At 41.9% G+C, this 23898-nt stretch overlaps 1 protein-coding gene and 1 long non-coding RNA gene across 15 annotated transcripts in view; one reads left to right on the top strand and one right to left on the bottom strand.

Annotated features, from left to right (window-relative positions):
* Positions 1-23898, top strand: part of MAST4 (microtubule associated serine/threonine kinase family member 4) — a 544916-nt gene that overhangs the window by 491722 nt on the left and 29296 nt on the right. For all 13 annotated transcript variants that reach the window (XM_049103363.1, XM_049103372.1, XM_049103368.1 and 10 more), the window contains 8 exons: positions 538-670; positions 4271-4338; positions 6919-7004; positions 13299-13507; positions 14863-15001; positions 16569-16701; positions 17544-17709; positions 19577-19678. In XM_049103363.1, the coding sequence (XP_048959320.1) occupies positions 538-670; positions 4271-4338; positions 6919-7004; positions 13299-13507; positions 14863-15001; positions 16569-16701; positions 17544-17709; positions 19577-19678 (1036 nt within the window). The remainder of the gene's footprint in view (positions 1-537; positions 671-4270; positions 4339-6918; positions 7005-13298; positions 13508-14862; positions 15002-16568; positions 16702-17543; positions 17710-19576; positions 19679-23898) is intronic.
* Positions 4332-14386, bottom strand: LOC125753923 (uncharacterized). Of its 2 annotated transcripts, none has more exons than XR_007406817.1 (3): positions 13998-14386; positions 12388-13691; positions 4332-5983 (listed from the first exon to the last, which is right to left on the bottom strand). It is a non-coding gene; the product is annotated as an uncharacterized LOC125753923 (long non-coding RNA). The 2 variants fall into 2 exon arrangements; XR_007406816.1 differs by having other exon boundaries at positions 12388-13694.

A 23898-nucleotide genomic window follows, 5' to 3' on the forward strand; every position in this document is an offset into this window, starting at 1 on the left:
TAATCATCACATTATATGAATATTAATTTTAGTGTGCATGGATAAAAACTGGTAATTTTGAAATTTAAAAAAAAAATACTTTTGCATACCTTTGTCCTAATGGAGTTTCCTGAAAAATCTTTGAGAATATGTGTTCTAGCATTCCTCTTTTTGTGGCTGTTTACATGGAGAGAAACAATCTTCTGGATGAGATTTTGGATCTTAAGATTTTACTAAAAAGGCATAATTTAAATTTTAAATGTGTTCATTTCCAATAAGATGGCAATGGGAGATCTTCAAAGCTACAGTACCAGGAAATTGAAAGTGGTCGCTCTAGGAGGTACCAAGGACCTACCTACCTGTATTGCCTTAGAATAGGAAAGGCCTCAAATCCAAAGTAAGAATTACATACTTTGTAAAAGTCTCTTGCTTCCTTTCTGCACAAATAACCCACAACCATGTATATCCAGCAAATTTTATTGTAAGAGGAATTTGTGTAATAAAACCTCAGAGAATTTTGGCTCAAATAACTATCCATCTGTGTTTGTCTTCTGCTAGGAATTTGATCCTGAAGAATTTTACTACCTATTGGAAGCTGCAGAAGGCCATGCAAAAGAAGGACAGGGTATTAAATCTGACATTCCCAGGTATATCATCAGCCAGCTGGGGCTCAATAAAGATCCTTTGGAAGGTATGTACCTTGGTTGGGCTGACCTTCCACTTGCCTACGCACTGTGACTTCAGACAAGAACTTACTAGCAAGTCTTTACTTTTTCCACGTGACTTGGCTCTGTCTGTTGAAAAGTACAAATTTGGGGGGGAGGGCAGTTGTGCTTCGAAGAAAAAAGCAACCCTTCCCTGTGGGGTTCACAACATGCTGAGTTGAGTCCAGAAGAGCAGGTGAATGTGGCCCATTTTGTGTTGTACCCAGAGTGTGGGGCGAGCCCTTGAGATCCCAGAGGCCCCGACAATGCCAGAGTCCTGAAAGGGTTTACATTCTAGCCTTCCCTGAGTGCTTTCTCTCTGGCGAAGCTCCGTGGGGTTCTTCTCAAGTGTCCTTTTAATTTTGAAGTTGCTGCTAAAGAAATTAATTATAATTAATTTAAAAGTGACATTTAAAGTAATTGGGGAGTAATGCATCTGATGATAGATTTAGATCAGATGCCGTGTTGGGAGGTATATTTTTGCATGCGACAACAAAATTATGAAGAGTGATAATGTACAGGAATGCCAGTGAGGGGAAAATGTTTTTTCAAACTTAGAGATCTCATGCTATTAAATCCACAGAAGACTAAGCACCTTGTTGGTGGTGGTTTTGTTTTTGTTTTTGTGTTTTAATCTAATATGGGTAAACTACTCCCCTGCCTCCCTACCCCTCTACCTTTTCCTGCTCATTATTGTTTGGATTGTCCTTTAAAACACTTTAAGTTACATACTGCCTGAAAAAAGTCCGAAACAATCAGAGACTCCTTCATTCAAAATCATCTTCCTGGTTCGTTAAATTGAATTTGCAAACAGCGTTTATCTCGCTAAACTATTTCTAATGATGGTAACTGTTGGCACAGATATCTTCCCATCTAAAGCCAGGGAACCTGCTGCTCTCTGCCCTGCTCTCCTACTTCCCCCTGCTTTGTTTGCTCTTACGGCCAGGCCATTCGGATCTTTGCTTCCAGGGAAATGGTGCATGCATTCCTGGGAGATAATGCCAGATAAATTTATACTGTCCTGAAAGCAATACCACAACAGATTCATCACTTATCAGAGACTGGTGGCTGCTTCTCTGAAAAGTTCCCTGGGGAGAGATTTTTCCCCATGGCTTTTAAATTACCATCTTTACCTTTTTGAATCATGAGTCTTCAGAAATGGTTTAAATCAATGAAATAAAAAGGGCAGATGTTTAATGGTATTTAGATGAGTTTTAAAAATCTCTTCAGGCATTACAAAACGATGCCTTAGCTTCCTGCTTCAAAAGCTGACTCCTGGTTCCATTCCATTACTACTCACTGCTTGCAAATAATATGTATTTCCCAGATAATAGTTATTTAGCAGAAATCCTATTTAAAACAGAACCATCTTTTAATTTGTTTTTTTATGAAAATAATTGGAGTGGGGAGGCTGTCAAAGTATATTAGAGTGACTGTTCACGCTGGTAGAGTTGAGGTGGTTTCAGCTCTTGAATTGTAGAGCGAGTGAGCTCTTCACAGTTTTCTAAACCCGGCGGTAAAGATCACTGTCGGCTGAACTTTGGTAGGTGAATCATCTGAGGCCTGTCTATGTACCTTTATAGGGGCTCTAAAAAAATCTTAATGGTGATCTTGGACAAGTTTTGAGTTTAGTAAAACAAACTTACCCCTGAGACTTGTGTTTTTAACTCTTGACACTTCATTTCCTTGATTCAGATCTGAGGATGGTTTTTCATCTATTTGTCATCACGGAACATGCCTTTATTATAAACTCTCTGATCTACATTTGTTTCCCCCTTCTTGGCCACATCTACACTAACAGAACTACAGCCTAACCTTTGAACGTTGGGGGTGAGGGTGTAGAGTGGAAATGCCCAGGTCTGCTCTTGGGCACCAGCCCTGCAGGCTATGACCTTGACCATGCAGGCTGACACTTGAGCCTCTTTGTGCTCAGTGTACTTTATATAAAACCAGGGAAATGGTACCTAACCGTAGACAGATGTTTTTAGGATTCTGTGAGTTCCTCTCTCTCCCCAAGATGCAGTAATGCTTAATAAATGTTAGCTGCTATTGCTGTTTTATTTGAATAATATTAAAGTTAGTCCTGTCCTTGAGAGTGCCGGCAACCAACTACGTTTTAGCTCACCTCCCAGTGCACCGACCTAAAGTGCTCATCATACAGGATGTTGACATCATTTGAATGACACCAAGAAAGCAGGTAGTTTGTACTAAGCTCATTTTTATTCTTGAATATCCCCTATTGGTAAAATAGGAACGTTAGTGTCAGTCTTCAGTTATTTTAGATTCTGGCATTTGTTAGTTTTTACCTAAAGACAACACTCCAGTGTTGTTTTGTTTCATATCTTTTATGTGTAATCTCTCCCAAAATGAATGATTATATTTATAAGAATGTGAATATGTAAAATGAGAGTCTAAGGACTACTTTTAGATGCATACAAAAATAGGTAACTAAAAACTATAATTTATGCGTTGTTATTATATATATAACTTAGTATACACATTCAGTTTTGAAAAAATCAGAAAATGCAAAGTACCTGTGATCTTACCACTCAGAGATAACTACCTGTCAGAGCTTTAGAGAGAATTCTTTCATGTTCTTTTTTTAATTAAGCATCTTTTTTTATGTGTAAAAATTAAAATGAACAATAAAATGAATTCGATTTCTTCATTTACTTATGTAGACTCCAAGATGGATTCCATTGTGGATTGAGCAATTAAATGCCTTTTTCTTTTTTTTTTTTTTTTTTTTTTTGCTTTTGTCTCCTTTAACTAGACCACCAGGATAGTACTTAAGCTGATGTCAGGCATGTGGCATCCAGCCCAGGATTAATTACTCTACAGGATGTAACTAAAATCATAAATAACCATCAATATTCAGTGAACACTTAATTTTTGTTAGTCAAATGCTAAGGGCTTTTACATGAATATCCTATATGATGATTACAAGAAACTCTCAGAGATGAATACATTGTTCCTATCTTACAGAGGGAGAGCTTGGGGGTGAAAGGTCCCTAGTTAAGTGTCAATCGTGGTGGTATGCCAAGTCTTTTGCACTGGCAAGTCCCTCTCAACAACCACTACTTCCTTTGTGACAAATTGCAAAATTTTCATATACTAGGCAGGGGATTTTGCTCAGTGGCTATAAAGTAACGGAAGGAGGAATGCTTAGCCACCAAGTTGAGAATCATCTCTGAGCTGCAGTCAGTGAATCTTTGATGACTGCCAGAGCCTGAGAAGACTTGCCTCTCTTAAGAACTCACTCATAAGCACACTCATTGATACACACACCTCCCCACCCCCAAACTTAAGTGGTGGTGATTGCATTGGCCAATCAGTCCTCCTGTCTGAAGCAGAGGCTCTGCTCTCAAGTACCTGTGTCTAGGGTTCATGAGAAATGGGGTTCCAGGGAAAGGCATAGACTGAACCATTTCAAGAATGTCTGTTGTTGGGTCTTGCCATTTTTTATTTAAGATTTTCCCAAGGCAATGAGTATAGAGTAATTTTTTTTTTTAATAATGAGAAGTTACTTCTTGTCTACTTGAAATTGTCCTGTTTTTCTTAAACGTTGGTTGTGTTTCTTCATTTAGAAATGGCTCAGTTGGGAAACTATGATAGTGGGACAGCAGAAACACCAGAAACAGATGAATCCGTGAGTGTAAGTATCTTTCTTGATGAAATACAGTGTTGGTTTTTCTGTTTATCAGCATCTGGAGAGATTTAGAGTGTGTTAATTACTTTATTTCTTCCATAAACATGTATTGTGCTCCGATGTGCAAGGCAGTAAGCATACAGTTTTAGCCTCTCTTCTCAAAGAGAAAGAGATTGATAAAAAGAAATCATGCACAAAAAATAAAAACGATAAGCTTGAATAAGATCTATGAAGAAAAAGGGCCGTGTGCTACTAACACATAACAGAGAGTGACCTTAGCCTTGCTGCTAGTCCAGAAAGATCTCCTGAGTAAATGACCTGGGAGTGGTGTGAGAAGTTACTAGGATGAGAAGGGGGCAGAGGGAACATTCCAGGCCCAGGGAATATTGTGGGCAAAGACTATGCCACAAGGGAGCAGAGTGCATGTGAGGGTAAGGGCAAGGAGACCATAGAGACTGGAGAGCTGGAGCAAAAACCAGACATAGAGGTCCTGATTGTTCATCTTTGTCAGATCTTTTCTTTCTAAGAATGGTGGGAAGCTGTTGAACTTGGAGGGAAATGTTTGTGTGTAGGGGTTGGAGGCAGGTGGACAGGAGCCCAACCCTGTCAGCATTACCGCTTAAAAACAAACTTAGGATGGCAGTAGAAAGCAGATGAAGTGAGAGGGGAAGGCAGGAGTGACCATGGGGAACCCATGCAGGAGGCTGTGCAAGTGGCACAGGTGAGGGTAATGGGCGATGCTGGTGCCATCGTCCCTAACTGTGAACACCGGAAAGGAAAGCAGGCTGGAGTGAGTTGGGGGTGGTCAGGAAAGAGAAGTAGCTGGGTAGGCTGGGGGGCTGAGGACCCAGGCTCTGGAGTGAGACTGCCCTCATTCAGAAGCTGGCTGCATCTCTTGCTAGCTGTGGGAAATCACTCTGTGCCTTGGTTTCCTCCTCTGCAAAATTATATAAAAGATGGTAAAATATTAAATGAGATGATTTATGTAAAATGGTTAGATCAGCAACACTACTAAATGCTAAATAATGATAGCTGTTTTGTTTATTCATTATTATTATAATTTCGAATGAGTTTAGACTGAAGTTTTTTGGAGATATTTGAGAAGAGCCATCACGCTAGCATCTGTGTACATGATGTGGGATCTGCTGGCACTCAGAGGGTTTTCAGTGGCATTCTGAAGGACGTAGGAGTCATCCGTGGGCATGAATGAGGTCACCTGGGTGGGCAAGAGTTAATGAGACAGGTAGGCCTTGAGTAGGATCTTTGCACCCAAAGCTGTGGGGACCTATCAGAGTGGATGACAGGAACCAGTGAGTGACCCCAGTCTTGAATTATGTTTTCTGTGATGGAGCATTAGCAGTGATGACTAGACCCAGGGCCTGTGGCCAGAGACCAAGGGGGAAATGGAGGAGAGAAAGAATTGTTTGGTCCAGATGCCAGAGTGTTGGGTGAATTACCTGCTTGCACACTGAAGTCACGCAGGGTAGTGAGAGAACATGAGCAGAGAGGAACGTGGGCAGCTGGGCACCCAGGACTTCCAAAAATAAATGAGACAGCATGTCAGCGGTTGACAGCATCCAGTGGGGGAGTGTGACACACACGACAGTCTCATGGGGTTTCTTCCACAATTATAGGAAGGGCTCTCTGGGTTCTGCAGGGGGGAAAGAGGCTGTCAGTGCTCACTCTCTCAATGCTAAGATTCGCAGACTATGATATTATTTCCCCCCAAAAAAACAAACAAACCTATTTTACTTATTATTGTCCTTTGAGCTCAACTTGTTAAAAAGCTATCTTTTTGAAAGTAGATATCTAAACCATGGTAAGATCAAAGTCAAGAGAGACACGCACTGTCTGTTTGGGTGCCCCTTGCCACAGACTACCTTTTCCAAAGAAGAAGGGTGGCCACGGGGAGGACACAGACATTCTCTGGTCAGGGACAGAGAAACTACGCCATCCGTCAGCCCAGGTTGAGCCACGCAGCCCATTCTTTCTGTTTTGACTGACTGAAGCCAGAGTTAAGGTTTGACATTTTGGACTTCTATCTCAAAACCTGAAAGGGCTAGGATGAGGATAACCCGAGTAGTGTACAGAGGTAAATTAAATTGGAAATTTCTTTTTGTTTTTTAAAGATTTTATTTATTTATTTGAGAGTGAGAGAGCACACGAGCACAGAGGAGGGGCAGAGGGAGTGGGAGAAGGCGAAGCAGGCTCCCCTCTGCGCAGGGAGCCCGATGCTGGGCTTGATCCCAGGACACTGGGATCATGACCTGAGCAGAAGGCAGACACTTAACCGACCGAGCCACCCCAGCTCCCCAAAATTGGCAATTTTCAAAAGCCTTGTGCCTTCATCTCCCGGAAATGAGGGTTCACTTAAACGAGACCAGGGCACTGACAGGAGAGACAGTCCATCCGTGCTGCTCTGCAAAATTGATCTTCAAAGCTGTGTGCCAGCGTCCTTTGGCTCCAATACTGCACTTCCAACAGATTCGACAGCAGAGCAGAGAATGCAGATGTTGTTTGTGTTGCCATTAAAATCATTTTCTTGAGTTCTCAACTATTTTCTAACTTGCGTATTTTGTTTCCAAGAGCTCTACTGCTTCCCTGAAACTTCAAAGGAAACCTCGGGAAAGTGATTTTGAAACTATTAAATTGATTAGCAATGGAGCCTATGGGTGAGTAATTCAAGAAAACTCTCTATTGTATTTTAACACACCTGAGTAATATATTCTGCACATTTATCTTAGGCCAAATAGATGTCATTAGAGACTTGAGGTTTCAGATCACTGCTCCTTCACTGTTGGGTATAATGTGTAGCCAAAATCGTTTTTCATTTAGATACTCCATCAAGAAAACATATCAAGTGACCTGGAGTTATTTTAGAGGTATGGGGAAGGAGACTTTACAAAGAAAAGGAAGATTTTTATCCATGCCTGATTCTGCCTCCTTTATTGGGCCCTTGTGGACGCAGAGATCTCTGACTCTTGGGCGCATATACGCACACACGTCTCCATATCTGGTTCTGTAAAATCTGTATCTCTGAACACATATAAACTCATATATAGCATTAATACTTAAGAATTAGCCAGAAAAAAAAAATTAGCCAGTACTTTCTGTCTGACGATCATTCTTGCAAGAGAAGTGCTTAAATTAGAAGACTGCTTGGAAACTTCACACAGTACGTTTCTTTCAATCTTTATATTGTACCAGGGCTTTATTGTTTGTTTGTTTTCAGTTGAAATCTGTGTTCTGATCTGGTCACGTTAGGGGTGCCCTTTTCTTCAATTTTAGAGACATGAGGTTTTCTTCTCATGGCTAAGAAGGGTCAGTGGTGACGAGGTCCTTCCGAGTTCTAAGAAACAGGAAGGGTAGTTAATATACATACTGTGTCCCAATCCATTTTAGACAGCCCAGGAGCTCTGGTTTAATTAAGTATTAATCTCACTTCTATCTGTATATGGAGAGCAATAAACAATCCCATAGACGTTTATTGCCATTTATCACACGTATGAGCAGATGAGATAAGGCGATTTTTGTTATGCCACAAGGGATGTTTCTCCTTACGATTTTTTTTTTACCTCTAATATTTTCCACACCATTAACTTAGTCAAGAACTTCAATATTTGTGAGTCCTTTCTGTGCTTCACTGATTTATTTTCAGGATTATGTCAAATGGTGTATTTCTCGATGCGGCTTGTAAATGTTTTGTGATGTTTTATTGTTATAATATTTTGTTTTGTTCAAGGACCTCATGGAAACTTCTTCCCCCCCAAAAATTGTTTAAGCATACGGTGGCTTGCGAGTTTCATTGATTACGCGGTGTTAGTTCATTTTCGAGATCATCTGAGGATTTCTTCCTTCGTCAGGGAAAAAAACTGAACTTTGATTTAATGGGTCTCTGGGTTTGAGTGCTGATGGCTTTCATTGGCAGTGGAATTCTAGAATAAGATTTTCTGCGAAGCGCTGCTTTTATAAAATTTGGGCATGTATCTTAGCAGTATTTGGAGCTCTAATTGGTTGAGTAAACTCATTTGTAGTGCAATTAAACCACTGTCTAGTAGATGAGGTATATCACACTTCGGGGACTGGTTGCGAATATACAAGAAGTTAAACAAGCTGTGAATCAGTGAACACCCAGGATGCAGGCCAAGTCATTAATGGGCTGACGAGCTGCCTGCGGGGGCTCCTACCCATCAGCCAAAACTTCTTTCTCCCTTTTGCTCTTCTCAGATTTAATCTCTCATTACATTTCTGACAGATTTCCTCTTCATTTTAATTATTTTTAATTCAAGGTGGAGTGGAGCTGCCTGCCCAGCGGCCCCCCAGTCCCGACGCTGGCCGCGGCTTCGGGGGGACTGAACACCAGGCTCTCCAGGCCCGTCCCTCCCCGGCCCCCAGGCCACGGAGCACGTGAGGAGGCCGCTGTGCCTGCCACACTGGTTCCCTCGGTCTCCTCCCCACTTAGGGGAGGGCAGACCCCATCCCCGCCAGCTTAGCGCCCCAGGGAAGGCCTTGCCTTGTGCCGGCGTCTGCTGGCTCCCGCGGGCTGCTGCGTTGGCCTGGATGTGGGAGGGGCCCGCGGGTGGGGGCGGCAGGTGCCCGGGCGAGCCCGCTCCTTGCTTCTCCGATGATCCTCGGCCGCCTCAGAGCGTCCTCCCCTGGCCCCGCCCAGACTTGTAAATCACAGTGTTCAGGGTTTTCAGAGTGACTGAAATTGACTTAAATTTAAAAAAAAAAAACTACATTTGAAAGGCGCACCATTTCTGTCCTACTTGGCTTTAGTTTCCAGCTTGGCTGCACGCCCTTCTCCTTTACTCCCCGCAGGTGGCCCTGCACGTGGGCACCCATGCGTGCGGTTGATGCCCCCCCCCCGCCGCCCCCATGGCCTTTCCTCGGACGTATGCATTCGCGTTCCCACCTGTAGACGAGCCCACGCGGACTCACCTGCTGGGCTTTCAGAGTCGTGCAGAATCTATGTGCAGGAGACATTCACGCCCCCGGTAGGACGGGTTCCTTATGCTCTGGGTGCCATCAGCCTCCGATTCCCCTCCCCCCACCTTGTGCAGAAGGCGAAGTTAAAGCCTGACCCAGAGAGGGCAGGTGCCCCTTGCTGTGCATCACCAACCAGCCTTGGGCCTTCCTGTTTGACGGCAGGTCAGCGTAGGGAGAGAGGCAGAAGCAGCTGTTTCAAAGAAAGCAGCCTCTGAGGCTGGAAAACAGAGAAATGAGGGGCTGAGTCCCTCCAGCCCAGTTTTATAACCATGCACGGTGTGCAGCTGTGCTTAGCAGTGTTAGACTCCTGTCCGTCTGCTGGCTGCTGTTTGTCTCTGTTTCAGCCTCCTTCTCCCTCTCTCTGCTGCCCTAAGTAGATTTGGAACATCAGCTTCCAGGCGAGGAGGAGACGTGTACGTGTGAGAGGACAATCACTGCTAAACAAGCAGATGTCAGCATTAAGAATAATATTCCTAAAGCCGTAAAAAAAAAAATGTAAAAACAAGAACATAAAACCAACAGATAACTAGCTACGGCGGATTCTAATTAAGAAGTCTAGTTGACTTTTGCAACTTGATCAAGATATGCGTGTCCTGCGGCAGTGATGTCTCAAGCTACCTGTAGGATTAATTTCGGTTGGTTTAGGTAAATTTCCCTGGGGATCAACTGATGATTTTAAGCACAGCATAGCAAGGCACAAAGCACAAAGTCAGATGAGGTTTGACGAATGGCAAATCTGAGAGTAGAAAAGGGGAGTCCTTCGTTTGCACGGTGCTGCTGGGAAACCTGGTCTGGATGCTGGTCAAATTGGGCCTGCTGAGTGGTTGCTTCTGTAAGAAACACTGATAGTTGATTGAAAATCCAAATGCTGAGAGTTGATTAACAGTCTACAAGTGAAGCTCCTGGTATCAGGTCTGAGGATGCTCAGCGTGACAGTGACTCAGTGGGAGATACTCAAAGAAGACATAGAGCATAAGCTGTATCCCACTTGATTCTTTATAATAGGTGGGGGCTTGCAGAAAGATACTGTTTTTTTTTTTTTTCAACATTTCAGATTCTGAATTTCACTTTAGAAGGTAAATTCCTGTGTCACAAACTCTTCTTCATACCAGTATTTGTTCACCAGTGTTTGTCTTCTGTTTCTGAGGAAGCCAGGTTATTTTCTTTGGTTCCTTTGTGTCTGTCTGCCTTCCAACAGCTGATTAGGAGAAGCTCAAGGTTTTGGGAGGGGGGGGAGATCTTGATTTTATCCAATCAATATTTGGAAAAAGAAAAATACTGTAAAAGCCTTTCATCTGACCCAGAAAGGGGTAGCTGGTTGGTTAGTTAAGAAGTTGATCAGAGTCAGAAATCATTAAAAAAAAAAAAAAAAAAAAGACGCATCCTTAAACATACTTTTAAATTCAGATGCATACTGAATTTAATCTAACTATCTCAGTTTAAATATCTATGAATTGGGCAGCCCTGGTAGCTCAAGAGGTTTAGTGCCGCCTTCAGCCCAGGGTGTGATCCTGGAGACCTGGGATCGAGTCCCACGTCAGGCTCCATGCAGGGAGCCTCTGCCTGTGTCTCTGCCTTTCTCTCTCTCTCTCTCTCTCTCTCTCTCTGTGTGTGTCTTTCATGAATAAATAAATAAAATCTTTAAAAATAAATAAATAAATATCTATGAATTTAGGGGTGCCTGGGTGGCTCAGTCAGTTAAGCATCTGACTCTTGATTTTGGTTCAGGTCACGAGTTCATGGGTCATGAGATCCAACCGCACATTGGGCTTTGTGCTGGGTGTGGTGGCTGCTTGGGATATTCTCTCTCTCTCCCTCCCTCCCTCCCTCCTTCCACCCCTGACCCCACACTGCCCCTTGCAAACCTCCCCCTTAAAGAGAGAAATATTAAATGTATATATTTTATATATATAAATTTATATAATATATTTATATTAAGAATATTAAATATATATAAGGTTACTAGTATTCTTATGTAAGGCCTTTCTAAGACAGCCTATATAAACCATACTTCTAATACATCGATTTTATTTACCACTTTTCACTGCTTTAAAGGTGAAGCAAGAACTTGAAGCAATCTGAATGTAGGAATCTAGATATGTAATATTTTTTCCACTTTGGAAAACCTTGTCACCCATACTAAATCAGTAGGAATTTTATTTAGTAACTCACATTTAACGTATTTATCAATACTTTCCAAAGTATTCCATTTGTTTTTTATAAGCCACAAAGCTTTTCCCTTTCAACACTCCTGTTTCATCGGTTTAAATATTTGTTTAAATTAGTTAATCCCGATATCAAGCCTCGCCAGAAAAACAGGTGTAGAGATAAACCCAGCTGGTGAGAGCCCAGCGTCCGGCATCCCACAGAAGGCTGCTAGCCCGCCTGGAAAGTGTTGGCCGCCCAGCTGGCCAGCAGCTCCCTTGGCAGTGCTTGTACAGTGGGGATAACAGTCCTAGATTCTTCCTTGAGTTGGTCATATGAAGTGTGGATGAAAGAGATTTTTTTTCTGGATAGCAAAGGAAGAAAGAGGAGACCAAAGAAATAATGAGAGAAGAAATAAAGAGTAAAACAAGCCAAACAAAAAGTCAGGTTTCAAGAGAGAACCCCAAAAATGTGATTCTACAAGGGAAGGAAAAGTATGGATACAATGAGAAGACACACATACACAGACTTGAAAGAAAAATGAATTCCTAGTAGTTGAACACTTGAGCGGAACATGTGAATACCAATTAAACTGAGACTGAATATACTTAAGATTTATGGGATTGGATTATTCTGATATGTTGTTCAGCAGGGATTTAGGGTGTCCTAGTCCGCCTTGCATTCATTTGTCAGGAGCAATGAAAATAAACAGTGGCATATGCATCTCAGATCAGAAACCCCTTGTTTTAGGAGACAGACATTCGATGTACTTTACTGTGGATGATTGCTGTTTGGGTAAATTATTATTTATCTGAGCACTTCCTGACCTGAGAGTTCAAATCTGTTCTCCTCCAATAATGACAAGTGAGGAGTAACCTAAGAGAAAATGAGCCAATCCAAGACATTTTCCTCTTCACTTACCATTTCCAGGTGAGGTTTTAAGCCTCCCCCTTCTCTTGACTTGTTTCTTCCACATCAGGCTTCAGGGAGACCATTGCCTTTACCCAGCCAGAAATGGTTCTCTAGAGCATAGGAGTGAGTCTTGCAGCAGAAATTTGGTGCACCCTCCTCATTTTACAGTAAAGTTGGCTGTCGCCTTGGCCATAGATTGGATGGAATAGAAATACAGTGTATTATTGGCCCCCTTTTATGTTGGGAAATGCATTTTCTGTTGAAACAGCTATAGGTGTAAATCATGGCAAGGTGTGTAGTGAGGAAATATGCTACTCTTCATTGCAGGACAGCCTCATATGACCTATTACATCCTTCGCATTTATCTGGAATTTCATGGGGAATAAATTACCCTCAAGTTGGAAGCCACCTAACCCTAAGAAGCTTTGGCCCTTTGTGCAGATCCCAAGTGTATCCTATAGAAAATGATTGCTTTAGTCACTCTAGAAAAAATGCCTAACATGTATCTAGTGCTAGAAAGGATATAGTTCACAGTATGCATGTACTTTTGTTAATTCTTTTCCTGTTCTGACTTATATATTGAATTCTGTTTTGTCTGTGGAAAAGCTAAAACCATTAGCTGGCCATTGGAAAATAGCTCACTCTGGAGACTGTCCATTTGTGTCCTACACTGAAGATGAATTTGATGCCTTATGTATGACCAGTGACCTTTACCAAAAGATTAAGAAATAAATAAATGTGGCCATAACATTTTAACCTGGACTGGGTTGTTTGTAGCTGCTGGGATAGCGTGCGTGAGCTGAATTCAAGCTGTCATGGGAATGTAAAAAAAAAAAAAAAGATTTTTGACGATCACATGGTTTACTGTACCCAGAACCATCCTCACTTCCACGAACCCCAACTCTTGTGCTTCTTTTCAGGGCAGTCTACTTTGTTCGACATAAGGAATCCCGGCAGAGGTTTGCCATGAAGAAGATCAATAAACAGAACCTCATCCTCCGAAACCAGATCCAGCAGGCCTTCGTGGAACGGGATATCCTGACGTTTGCAGAGAACCCCTTTGTGGTCAGCATGTATTGCTCGTTTGAGACAAGGCGCCACTTATGCATGGTCATGGAGTACGTGGAAGGTAAATCAGTGTCTGACACAGAGAGCATGACACCTGCACCCAGAAACTGCGTGCTCCTTTGTGCGGCTGAGGCTTTCTCCGTTGTCCTACGTGATGTTCGTATCCACCTCAGGGCGAAGCCAGGCAGTGAAATGGCTGTATTCCCAGTCATTATGTTCTGATAATTGCTTGTAAAGTGGCTGCTCTGCTATAACAAAGGGAAAATTAGTGCTATTTGGAAAAAAAGGTTGTTTTTCTTTTTTAATAGCTTTTAATCCTAACCACCTCCTCTCAATTGTTTGTTAAAGTTAGAATATAGGTGATGGGATTTTTTTCTTACTTACTTTTATCATACGGCATAAAATCTTTCATTGCAACTGATCCTAAAGGATGAATTAAAAAACATATCCTTTTTGGCCAATGGTATGAAATTAAAAATGTGTTAAGGGAAAAGGAGATATAAGTCAAGAAAATTTCCTTTTTTTTTTTTTTTTTGACACTTAAGGCTTACCTTTTAAATGTTCTTATTTCCATCAGTTTTACATTCAGTTTCTACACGTTTGGCCCTGACTTACTGATATAAACAAAATTAATAAAAGGAATATATTAGGAAGGGCCAAAGCAGTCTCCAAAGCATCTAATGTAAGCTCTCAAAATTGTTGGAGCAGAATCCCAAAACTATAAGACTCAAAGAAACCATTAAATATCATTTAGTTCAACCTTTTCATCTTGCAGACAAGTGAACTGAAACCCAAAAAGCAGAGCAGACTTCTAAATATTTCACTAATGGATACAAGGCAAAAGTACAGCTTGCCCTGAATTCCACCCGTTGATTTTGTTTTTATTTCCCCGCCTCCCCATGCTGGCACTTGGCTTTATTAACCTTGGTTGTGGTTACAGTAACTAACATTTATCATGTGGTTTAAGTGTTGGCAGTATTCTAAATTCTTTACATAGATTACCTCATTTAATCCTCACAATAGTCTGCAACGGGATAACAGTCTTACTATCCTGGTATTAGAGGAAAGAGCCGGGACTGGGTTGCCTAAGGTCTCCCCAGGTAGGATTTGAACTCAGGGAGCCTGCCCCAGAACCCATGCTTTATACTGGTGTATTTTGTTCTTCAAATTTCAGTTCCACTTTGAAGCCAGATCTGCTCCCTTAGGAATATTCCTGCCTTAAAAAAATAATAATCTCTTTCCTTCACACCACATCTTAATTAAGAAATGTGATTACTCAGTGTCCACTTAGGAATTTAAGATGCTGTGTGTGTGGGTAGAGGCCGTTCTGCTCTGATGGGGTGTAATCTGAACGGATGGTCGTCTCCTGTCCCGGCCACGACTGCACCTGCTGAATCTTGTGCTTGGATTTTATAGGAGGTGACTGTGCAACGCTGATGAAGAACATGGGGCCTCTCCCTGTCGATATGGCTAGGATGTACTTTGCGGAGACAGTCTTGGCCTTGGAGTACCTACATAATTATGGGATTGTACACAGGGATCTGAAACCAGACAAGTATGTACATGAGGAGAGGTTTCTTTTTTTTTTTCCACACAATACACAAAATTGTCTTATGTGTCTAAAAATGTTTTATTAATGGTGCTTTGCACATTTTGAAATTCTCCCATTGTGTACCCAAAGAAGTTACTTTGGCAATACACGGTGACAGTTTTTACATAGTACTTTAAAGGCTCTGGTGCTTATAAGGAACGAAATAATAGCTTATAAGGAATGAAAGAAAGACCATTATGAAGCCAGGGTCAGTTAAGTTTTTTTAAGTTGTTATTATGTTTATTTTTGAGTAGCTTCATAGAATGGTACTAGTTGTTTTCTGGATAGTTTCTGCCTTTGGTATTATACTGGGATAGCCCTTCCCTACTCTAAGATGATACACTTGATATTATATTCTCTCTCACTATTTAATTTTCAATCTATGTGAGGTTCATTTTACTGTCTAATTTGAGATATAGAGAGACTCTTTTCCCCTCAAATGAATAAGTTATTCATCTTTACAGCATTTATTAAATGTTTTATGCTTTCTCCACTAATTTCAGACACATCCAAAAATATTGCACGTTAATATGTAAAGATTCTAAGCGTGCTTAAAATTTTATGATAAAATTAACTCATGCTCATTCCAGAAAATTTTGAAGTACAGAAAAATGTATGAAAAAATTGGTTGACAACATTACCAAAGACAACTATTACAATTTTGGAATATTTCCTTCCAATAGCTATTTTTTCCTCTTTTCTCATGTCCTCTGTTCCTTTAATTTTTTAATTAATTAAAGTTTTGATTTTTCCACTTACAATGAAACTTTTAAAAATTTAAATTTGCAAAAGTGTCGAATGTGAATTCTTTGCATTACATAAGAAATTTACATTTTGTGCTTAATGAGTAGAAATTTAAATTTGAGCCATAAGTTGAAATCTTAAACAACAGTACCCTTTTCTGTCCAAGTGCTTTATCTTATGTCTCACTTAAATCACAGATGGATTGCTTGTCTTAGTTTCTTATGTATGCAGTGGGATTATTGGTAACCCTTTTCTATTTTATTATTCTGAAAATAGAAAGATATCAGAGTCCCATACTTGAATTTTTCTAAGACTTTAAACCTGAAAGTGATACTGTATGTGGCTACCCCTACAAAGATCAGCTTAAGCCTGCTGTCTGGCCCTCCTTGTGAATTATACTCATGACCCAGATACATGTATGTAATATGTTCCTGTAACTTTGTCTCTTCCCAGGCTGGGTTTCATATTAAGATTGATACCTCAGGGCACCTGGATGGCTCAGTCAGTTAAGCCTCTGACTCTTGATTTCGGCCCAGGTCATGGTCTCAGGGTCATGAGGTCTCAAGCCCCACATTGGGCTCCATGTTGGGCTCCATGGTGGGGTGTGGAGCCTGCTAAAGATCCTCTCTCCTGTCTCTCTGCCCCTCCCTCTCACTAAAAATCAGTAAATAAAAAAGCTTGATTCCTCTCTACTAACCACTCTCAATACAAATTGACAGGGGAAGGAGAAAGCTTAAGAGAAGAATTTCAAAACAAGTGTTATAATGTGTGTCCTTCTGCTTCATAGTTTGTTGGTCACCTCCATGGGGCACATAAAGCTGACAGATTTTGGATTATCCAAGGTGGGACTAATGAGCATGACTACCAATCTTTATGAGGGTCACATCGAGAAGGATGCCCGCGAGTTCCTGGACAAACAGGTAAGCTTGGCCGCTGCTCAGTTCTAAAGAAAGATACAAAGTACGATACTGCGAGTGACAATCAGAATCTACTTGTGCAGGCCAGCTCCGCATTAGGCCTGGACGTTTAGATGTCTGTATGAGCCTTACGTTTAATAAAGTGCAAATTGCTTCCATTTTTCTCCCTGGGCCTCTTTGAACTGTCCGTTCCTCCACATTCCTCCCCCAGCATTATGGTCTATTAGCAAGACGAACGATGTAATTGCACACAAGTGAGAATGTGAGAGAGACAAATGGAAAACTGTTTTTGTAAGGAATTCAGGAGTCTCAGTAGAGTACTCATGAAACTCATGATGCATTGTACAATCACGGGTGCTAAAATCCGAGCCATGGCCCATTTCCCTTTAAGCATGCCTCATTACCATGTGCCCACAATCTGTTCATTGTAAAGTTACTTAAGGTAAACACATCTTAACTGTCATGCTTTTATGAAGTAGCCAGGATGTGGATATATTTTGGGCCTATCAGTGCTAAAACCATCCGTGGTGGTGACAGATTAAAAATGCGTCATCATATAGACTTTCAGGGTTAAAAATGTTTTTAATACCATGAGATACGTAAAAATACCAAGTAGGGTCAAACCCTCAATTTGAAATCACTCATTCCACATACCGTAACATTAGAGGAGCTTAAACTTCCCTTTCGTGATATTTAAATATCTCCTTACTGATTTGTAACTGCCCTTCCTCCGTTCTTTGTCCGTGCAGGTGCGCTCTGGGCAAAATAATTGCCATTCACCCATCTTGCTCATTTTAATTCATGTCTAATATCCCAATCATTCTAATACCGCAATTATCTTTTAGGTCTGCGGCACACCTGAATACATTGCACCAGAAGTGATTCTGAGGCAGGGCTACGGGAAGCCAGTGGACTGGTGGGCCATGGGGATTATCCTCTATGAATTTCTGGTTGGATGCGTGCCATTCTTCGGGGATACTCCAGAAGAGCTATTTGGACAAGTCATCAGTGGTAAATATCATCAGGAGTTATCTTCGAGCGACTATTGGGAAACTGCTATTTCATGCAATTCTGTGGAGCTTTGCCGTTTTAGCTACTAAAATGTTAACCTTTATCAAACGGTTTAGCCAACAAATTAAAAGAACTCACTCATCATAGCGCATAACTGACTTTCACAAATCTCAGGAGATCAATTTGTGCTGAAAATTGATCTGAGGAAGTGTCGGCAACATGGAATTTGGAAATGGACTGGCAGTGTAACCAGTTTTTATGGTGTGCTTTTCTGCAAAAGAAATTCACGTGGGATTTGCAAATCATGTCATTGCCGTCCAGCCTTCCTTTCCATAATAGGAAGGTTGCACCAAGGAAGAAAAGGTTAATGTGGGTAACATTTACATAAACGGGGGGAAATGGCTAATGGTACAATGAAGAAATTAACAAAAATGTAATAAACCCTAAAACAAATGTCTACCAAATAACAAATAATGAGAACGGGAAGGAAGCAAATTTAATCCACAGATTGTTAATGATTTCATTGGTGTTTGTTATGGTGTAATGTTATTTCTGTAACAGCTGTTCATCTTTCATTTAAAATTCAATAACCTTTAGATCTTCACCTGCATGCTGACCCTCACTATTGTTATGCGGCTTGTGGCAAAACTAAATGATCATTACATAGGCTCTATTACTACCCTACCTGCTGTTTTGATAAATTTCCTGGAAGCATAGATCAAAAAGGTCTCTCCACCCCAAAGTTTATCAGCCATCATAGACACCCCCCATCACCCACTCTGACACCTTCTGGATTGGGCTACAGGGTAGAACGGTGGCAAGAGAGGGAGGGTTCATGTTGACAGGGGAGTCCCTTAATCATAGCATTATTCTCTATCATTAAATTTGCAAGCCAGGCCTATTTGTAAACTTTAACAGTAGATTTGTGAGTTGCCTGCAGTGTATGACCCTTTTTCTACAATATCTGAGCTGTTTATGGATTTATAACTAGGCTGTTTTCTGATATACCAAGGCCTGAATGGCAAGAAGAATCAACTGTTTAATTAACACAAGCAGCAAATGCTGGCTTTGTTCTCGATGCCTTACGGCTCAGATGCATATTCATGTTTTATTTTCCAAATCAGATTTAAACTGCAGCAGAGGAAGCTGGAAGCAGGCACACACAGAAATAACTCACGTTTTTATTGCATTTCCATACACACAAGCACACACACCTTATCTTCAGGCAAACTCCAGTGGAATGTGGAACATATTCTAATATTTATGACAGATTTTAAATACTTCCATTATTACTATGATTACTTTGGATTTTTTTGTTTTCAAGCTTAGCATTTTGGCCTTCCGTTTGTCTCTAGAGGTAGTTATTTTTGCAAAATTAATTTGCATTTCTCGAAGCTGAAGAACTCTAAGGCTGGGGCCAAATTCTCATTTGAGGAAAGTAGGAGAGAAAAATCTTACTCTCTTGATTCCCTGGAAGGGCGACCATCTATAACACAGGTGTTAAGAGTGTCCACCACATTAAGTCATCATGATAACTAGAAGGATCAATTTGTTTTAAGTCTGCCAAAAAGAAAAAAAAAATACAAAGAATCAAAAAAGCAAACAGAAGATACTGCTTATTGAAATATTTTCTCCCTGCCTTGCTGAAAGCAATGCTGCTGGTTCATGTCTCATGAAGCAATGCTTCTCAAACTTGACTGGGCCCAGGAATCAACTGGCAATCCTGTTAAAATGCAGATTCTGATTCAGTCTGGGATGGAGCCTAAAAATTCTGTTTCTCTAACAAACTCCCAGGCGACGTCCTGGCTATTGGAACCTGGACTGTCATTTGAGCAATAAAGTTGTAAACTACGTGTCTCTTTTCTAGATGAGATCAACTGGCCAGAAAAGGATGAGGCACCACCACCCGATGCCCAGGATCTGATTACCTTGCTTCTTAGACAGAATCCACTGGAGAGACTGGGAACAGGTTAGAGCACGTGTCTTAATTTTGCTAAATATGCAACAAAAATAATGCCTTTGTGGAGCATTCAGAGGTTTTTGTTTGTGTTTTCTATTTTTTGTGTAACAAATATCTGTTGGTTGATGTAGGACGTGACTACAACACATCATAACAATGATATTTTGGATTTTTTTTCTGATTCGGAGCAGTATGTCCAGTATTATTTTTTTGTGAAGCAAAAGTTTTTCTTTCCTTGTTTCAATAAATAAAATTTGTCTGGAAGGAAACCTCCAAGGGCACCACGTAGCTCTTCTATCCTGAAAAGCATGCATCTTACAGAAGTTAGTGACATGTGGAGCTTTTTTTGTTTGGATTTTTTTTTTAAAGATTTTATTTATTTATTCATGATAGTCACACAGAGAGAGAGAGAGGCAGAGACATAGGCAGAGGGAGAAGCCGGCTCCATGCAGGGAGCCCGACGTGGGATTCGATCCCGGGTCTCCAGGATCGTGCCCCGGGCCAAAGGCAGGCGCCAAACCGCTGCGCCACCCAGGGATCCCTTGTTTGGATTTTTTAAAACTGTGTACTCCCAGAAAGATTTAACCTAGCCCGTTGCTATCTATAGGCTTTGAAATGGATTATCAGCACTTGAACTAATTAATTACTAGAAATGAGTGTCTGGAGTTGAACTATGCTGTCTCATCATGGTGCTCAGCACTATTGCCCAAGAAAGAGGATTAAAACCATTGGCGTTCAAGATTAAGGAGATAAGATTTGTCTCTTGCTGATTATTTTTTTCCTCCGACTGTTCTACTTATAGTGTTTGTTTCTGCTCCTCCTTTTCCTTCTCTTCCTTGTATCCCGAATGGACAGAAATCCCAATATAGAGTCCCAGCCAGGCCCAGCGTGTGAATTTATCTATATGGAACTATTAAATATAAACACAATACACACACACACACACACACACACACACACACTGCAGGTAGTATCCACGATTTTCACCAGTGAAAATTGTTGACTTGATGGGTCATTTACTCTGAGCTGTTTCATTCTACCTCATTGTGATAGAAATATCAGAAAATACTGAACAAATCATTCTCTCCCTCAGTTTTGCCAAGACAAAAATAATTTGCAACAGCTCCAAATACGGGTTACTCTTTCATGTTTGCCCACAGTGTCCCCCAGTTGGGGGGCTCCGTTCTTGCTTAAGTGTGCTGTGCTACTAGAGTTTATGATGATGCATTGAAACCCATTGGCCACATTCTTCTCCTGTAAATAAAGTTTTACTCAAACACGGCAGTGCCATTCATATGCATTGTCTGTAGTTGCCTTCATGGGTCAGAGGCAGAGTCGAGTCATCAAACTGCATGGCCCACAAAGCCTAAAGTATTTACTCTTTGGCTTTGTACAGAAAAATCTCATTGACTGCATTAAGCGAATCAAAGAAGATTGAAACTCTGGGCTCACTTGGAAACACTTTTTTGAGTTGAGCCTTTTATGGGGGTACCGTGGGCCTCTCTGCCTTTTGCAGTAGATAAGTGGGCCTTCGACTAAGAGAGGCAATATAAATGGAAATGAAGGGCACAAACTCCAGTCCAATGGTCTGAGTTTAAATTTCTGCTGTGTGACAGTGGGCAGTATACGTGCCTTTCTGTGCCTCGTTTTCTCACCCGTTAAATGGAGCTTAGAGAACTACCACCTCACAGGATTTTCATGAAAATAAAAGGTCATCCACTCTGGCTTTTAGGACTCGGTATGACACTGCTGCCTCTGGTACTGTCATTTTATCATCCCACCTGCGTAATCTCAGACTTGACCCTGTGGACGTCCGGGAGACAGAAATGGTGATGGTGCCCCTACCTTTGAGCTGCCCAAACTCTTTGAACAGAATACTTGATGTTTCTTCCCACCCTATTTGGTATTCCTATTGTCTGAAGTGACTAGCAAAGTCTTTACCCCCTGCCCTCTGGAACCTGCAGTCACATTTGCTTTCTGGCTCCAGAGATACAAGTAGCTATCAAAGAATTGGTGCCAGGGCTCTGGATGGGGCTGAGTTTTGAGAAGTGACTTTACCCACTTGAGCCAAATTCAGAGAAACAGTGGCATTTTCAGATTGTCCTGCAATAGCACAAATCTCAATTTCTGTGTCCTACTCAACTTTCCCGGAGAAGTGTTGTCCTGAGGTGTGACCAAAGATAACAATAGAATTGGCACATCCCTTCCCAAGAGCCTGCTTCTCTTTGCCATTCTTGGGTCATTTTGGAGAGTTTTCCCAGAGTTTTGTCTGTTTCCTTCCTGTAAGAAGACTTGGAATCTTGATTGGGCTTGATTTCAGCCAAACAGGACTATGATGATGGTCAGCATGGCCATGTTGATATATGTATTATATGCTGTGAGTTACCTCTCTGCATTTTTTCCCCTGTCACTTGCATTCTTTTCAGGGTTTGACAATTTGAGACGCAAGTCCCCTAGCAGACAGTCAAAAGAGACATTTAAACGACCCTGCCCTAGCTCTTAGGGTTGTCAGAAAGCACTTGCCAAAGGGGCAGGTCCAACGTGACAGATCCCAGTAGGGCTCGGAGAATGAGGCTGAGATCCCACAGGCCTGCCATGCTGCTTCCAATGACAGCATTTTGGATTTAATGCATATTTAGCGGGCAAAATAATGCACCGTGAAAATGTGCGAATTCACATTTGCCCGAGAGAGTAGAGAGGCTGAGAAAAGGAGTGTGAAGAACATAATGGATGTTTAAGAAACTTCCATGAAAGGGAGAAACTCAAGGGAGAACATTAGTGTGAAGCATAACTTACAGTGTGGAAACTTGTCCTACTTGGACTCGACTTTTGAGGTTGTGAAGCTTGAGTGGCAGCCCGGTTTCTCGGACCCACAGCTGCTCAGATGTGACTGACTCCCACCTGTGCACCAGCTGCGAGGTCTGGAGTGGTTTCTTCATGAGCTGGGTCACCGTTTCCTAATCTAGGAAAATGGGCATGTTATACCCTCGCAGGATGATTGTGAGGATTGAATGCAGACGTGTTCACAGAGCTACCAAGTACGTGAACATAGTGCATCATGGGAGCTGCAGCCATGACCAGTTCCCCTTCCTTCCCTGACTGGTGAATTCTCGCAGTGAGCGCTGTCACTTGAATGAGTTCCTGTGCTTGGTCATTTGTATCGGGCTCATGATGCCATCATCCACATTGTACCAACAGTTTAGCCCAGAGGTCATCTCTCCCCATGCGTCCTTTTCATTCTCTTGTTCCCCATGTCTGCAGAAGTGCTTGAGGAACAAGGACTCACCTGTGGTGAGTGGACCTCTTCCCAAGGGGTCACAAAGGCCAAAGGGTGAGAAAGGTGAGCTAGGCCACCAGTAGGCTGTGACTCTGTGGGGAAGGACCCATCTGTCGTCATCCACAGAAGATGGAGTGAATGTTCTCACGGACTTGGGTTCCAAGGAGTGGCACTTCCGATACGGTCTGGAAGTGCCCTGTGAGCCCTTGGATCTAGAGAACGGTGCTTCTCTGAGTGAAGCTGAGCAACCTCAGAGTATCAGATGTCACCTGTGTGTCCCCATGAGCAGCAGCTGAAGTGAGAGTCACTGCAGTGTAGTGTGTGGTACGCCACTCACTGGGGCTTGACACTTGACATCGGTGTTGGAGGCACAGTGAGGGAGTAAGATAGATATTTAAGATCTTTTAGCATCTCTGAGATAAGAACACTGGGAAAGAGTGTGTCTGGCAGCTTTGTGTAGGGGCGTTGGCATTATGACCTGAGGATGGACCTGGCTGGTTTTAAACAGACCTCAGCTCAGCCTCTCCAAATTTTATTAATAGGTGATCGTGGTCCAATATGCTTGATTGCTTATCCTTAGTCTCCCCATCCAAATATGGAGTTGACGTAATGCCTACTTTGTGGGGTTAGTTTCAGTGATTTAACTAAAGGAGACTAGATGCCTCTAGCATGTAGTGCAATTCTTGTCCAAGGCAGCCTTCCTATCGGTGCTGCCTCTGTTAGGGTCAACGTCAGACTTTACTCTTGTGCCGTAAACATGGTTAGTGCTGGGAGAGGATCCTGGATAAAGATTCTAATCAAATGCTTAGTAAAGAAGAATCTCAGGGCACTGGGTGGCTCAGTCAGTTGAGCATCTGCCTTCAGCTTAGGTCATGATCCTGGGGTCCTGGAATCAAGCCCCACATTGGACTCCCTGCTCCTTGGGGAGTCTGCTTCTCCCTCTCCCTCTGCC

The sequence above is a fragment of the Canis lupus genome, chromosome 2 (assembly GCF_003254725.2).
Source record: "Canis lupus dingo isolate Sandy chromosome 2, ASM325472v2, whole genome shotgun sequence".
Lineage (NCBI taxonomy): Eukaryota > Metazoa > Chordata > Mammalia > Carnivora > Canidae > Canis > Canis lupus.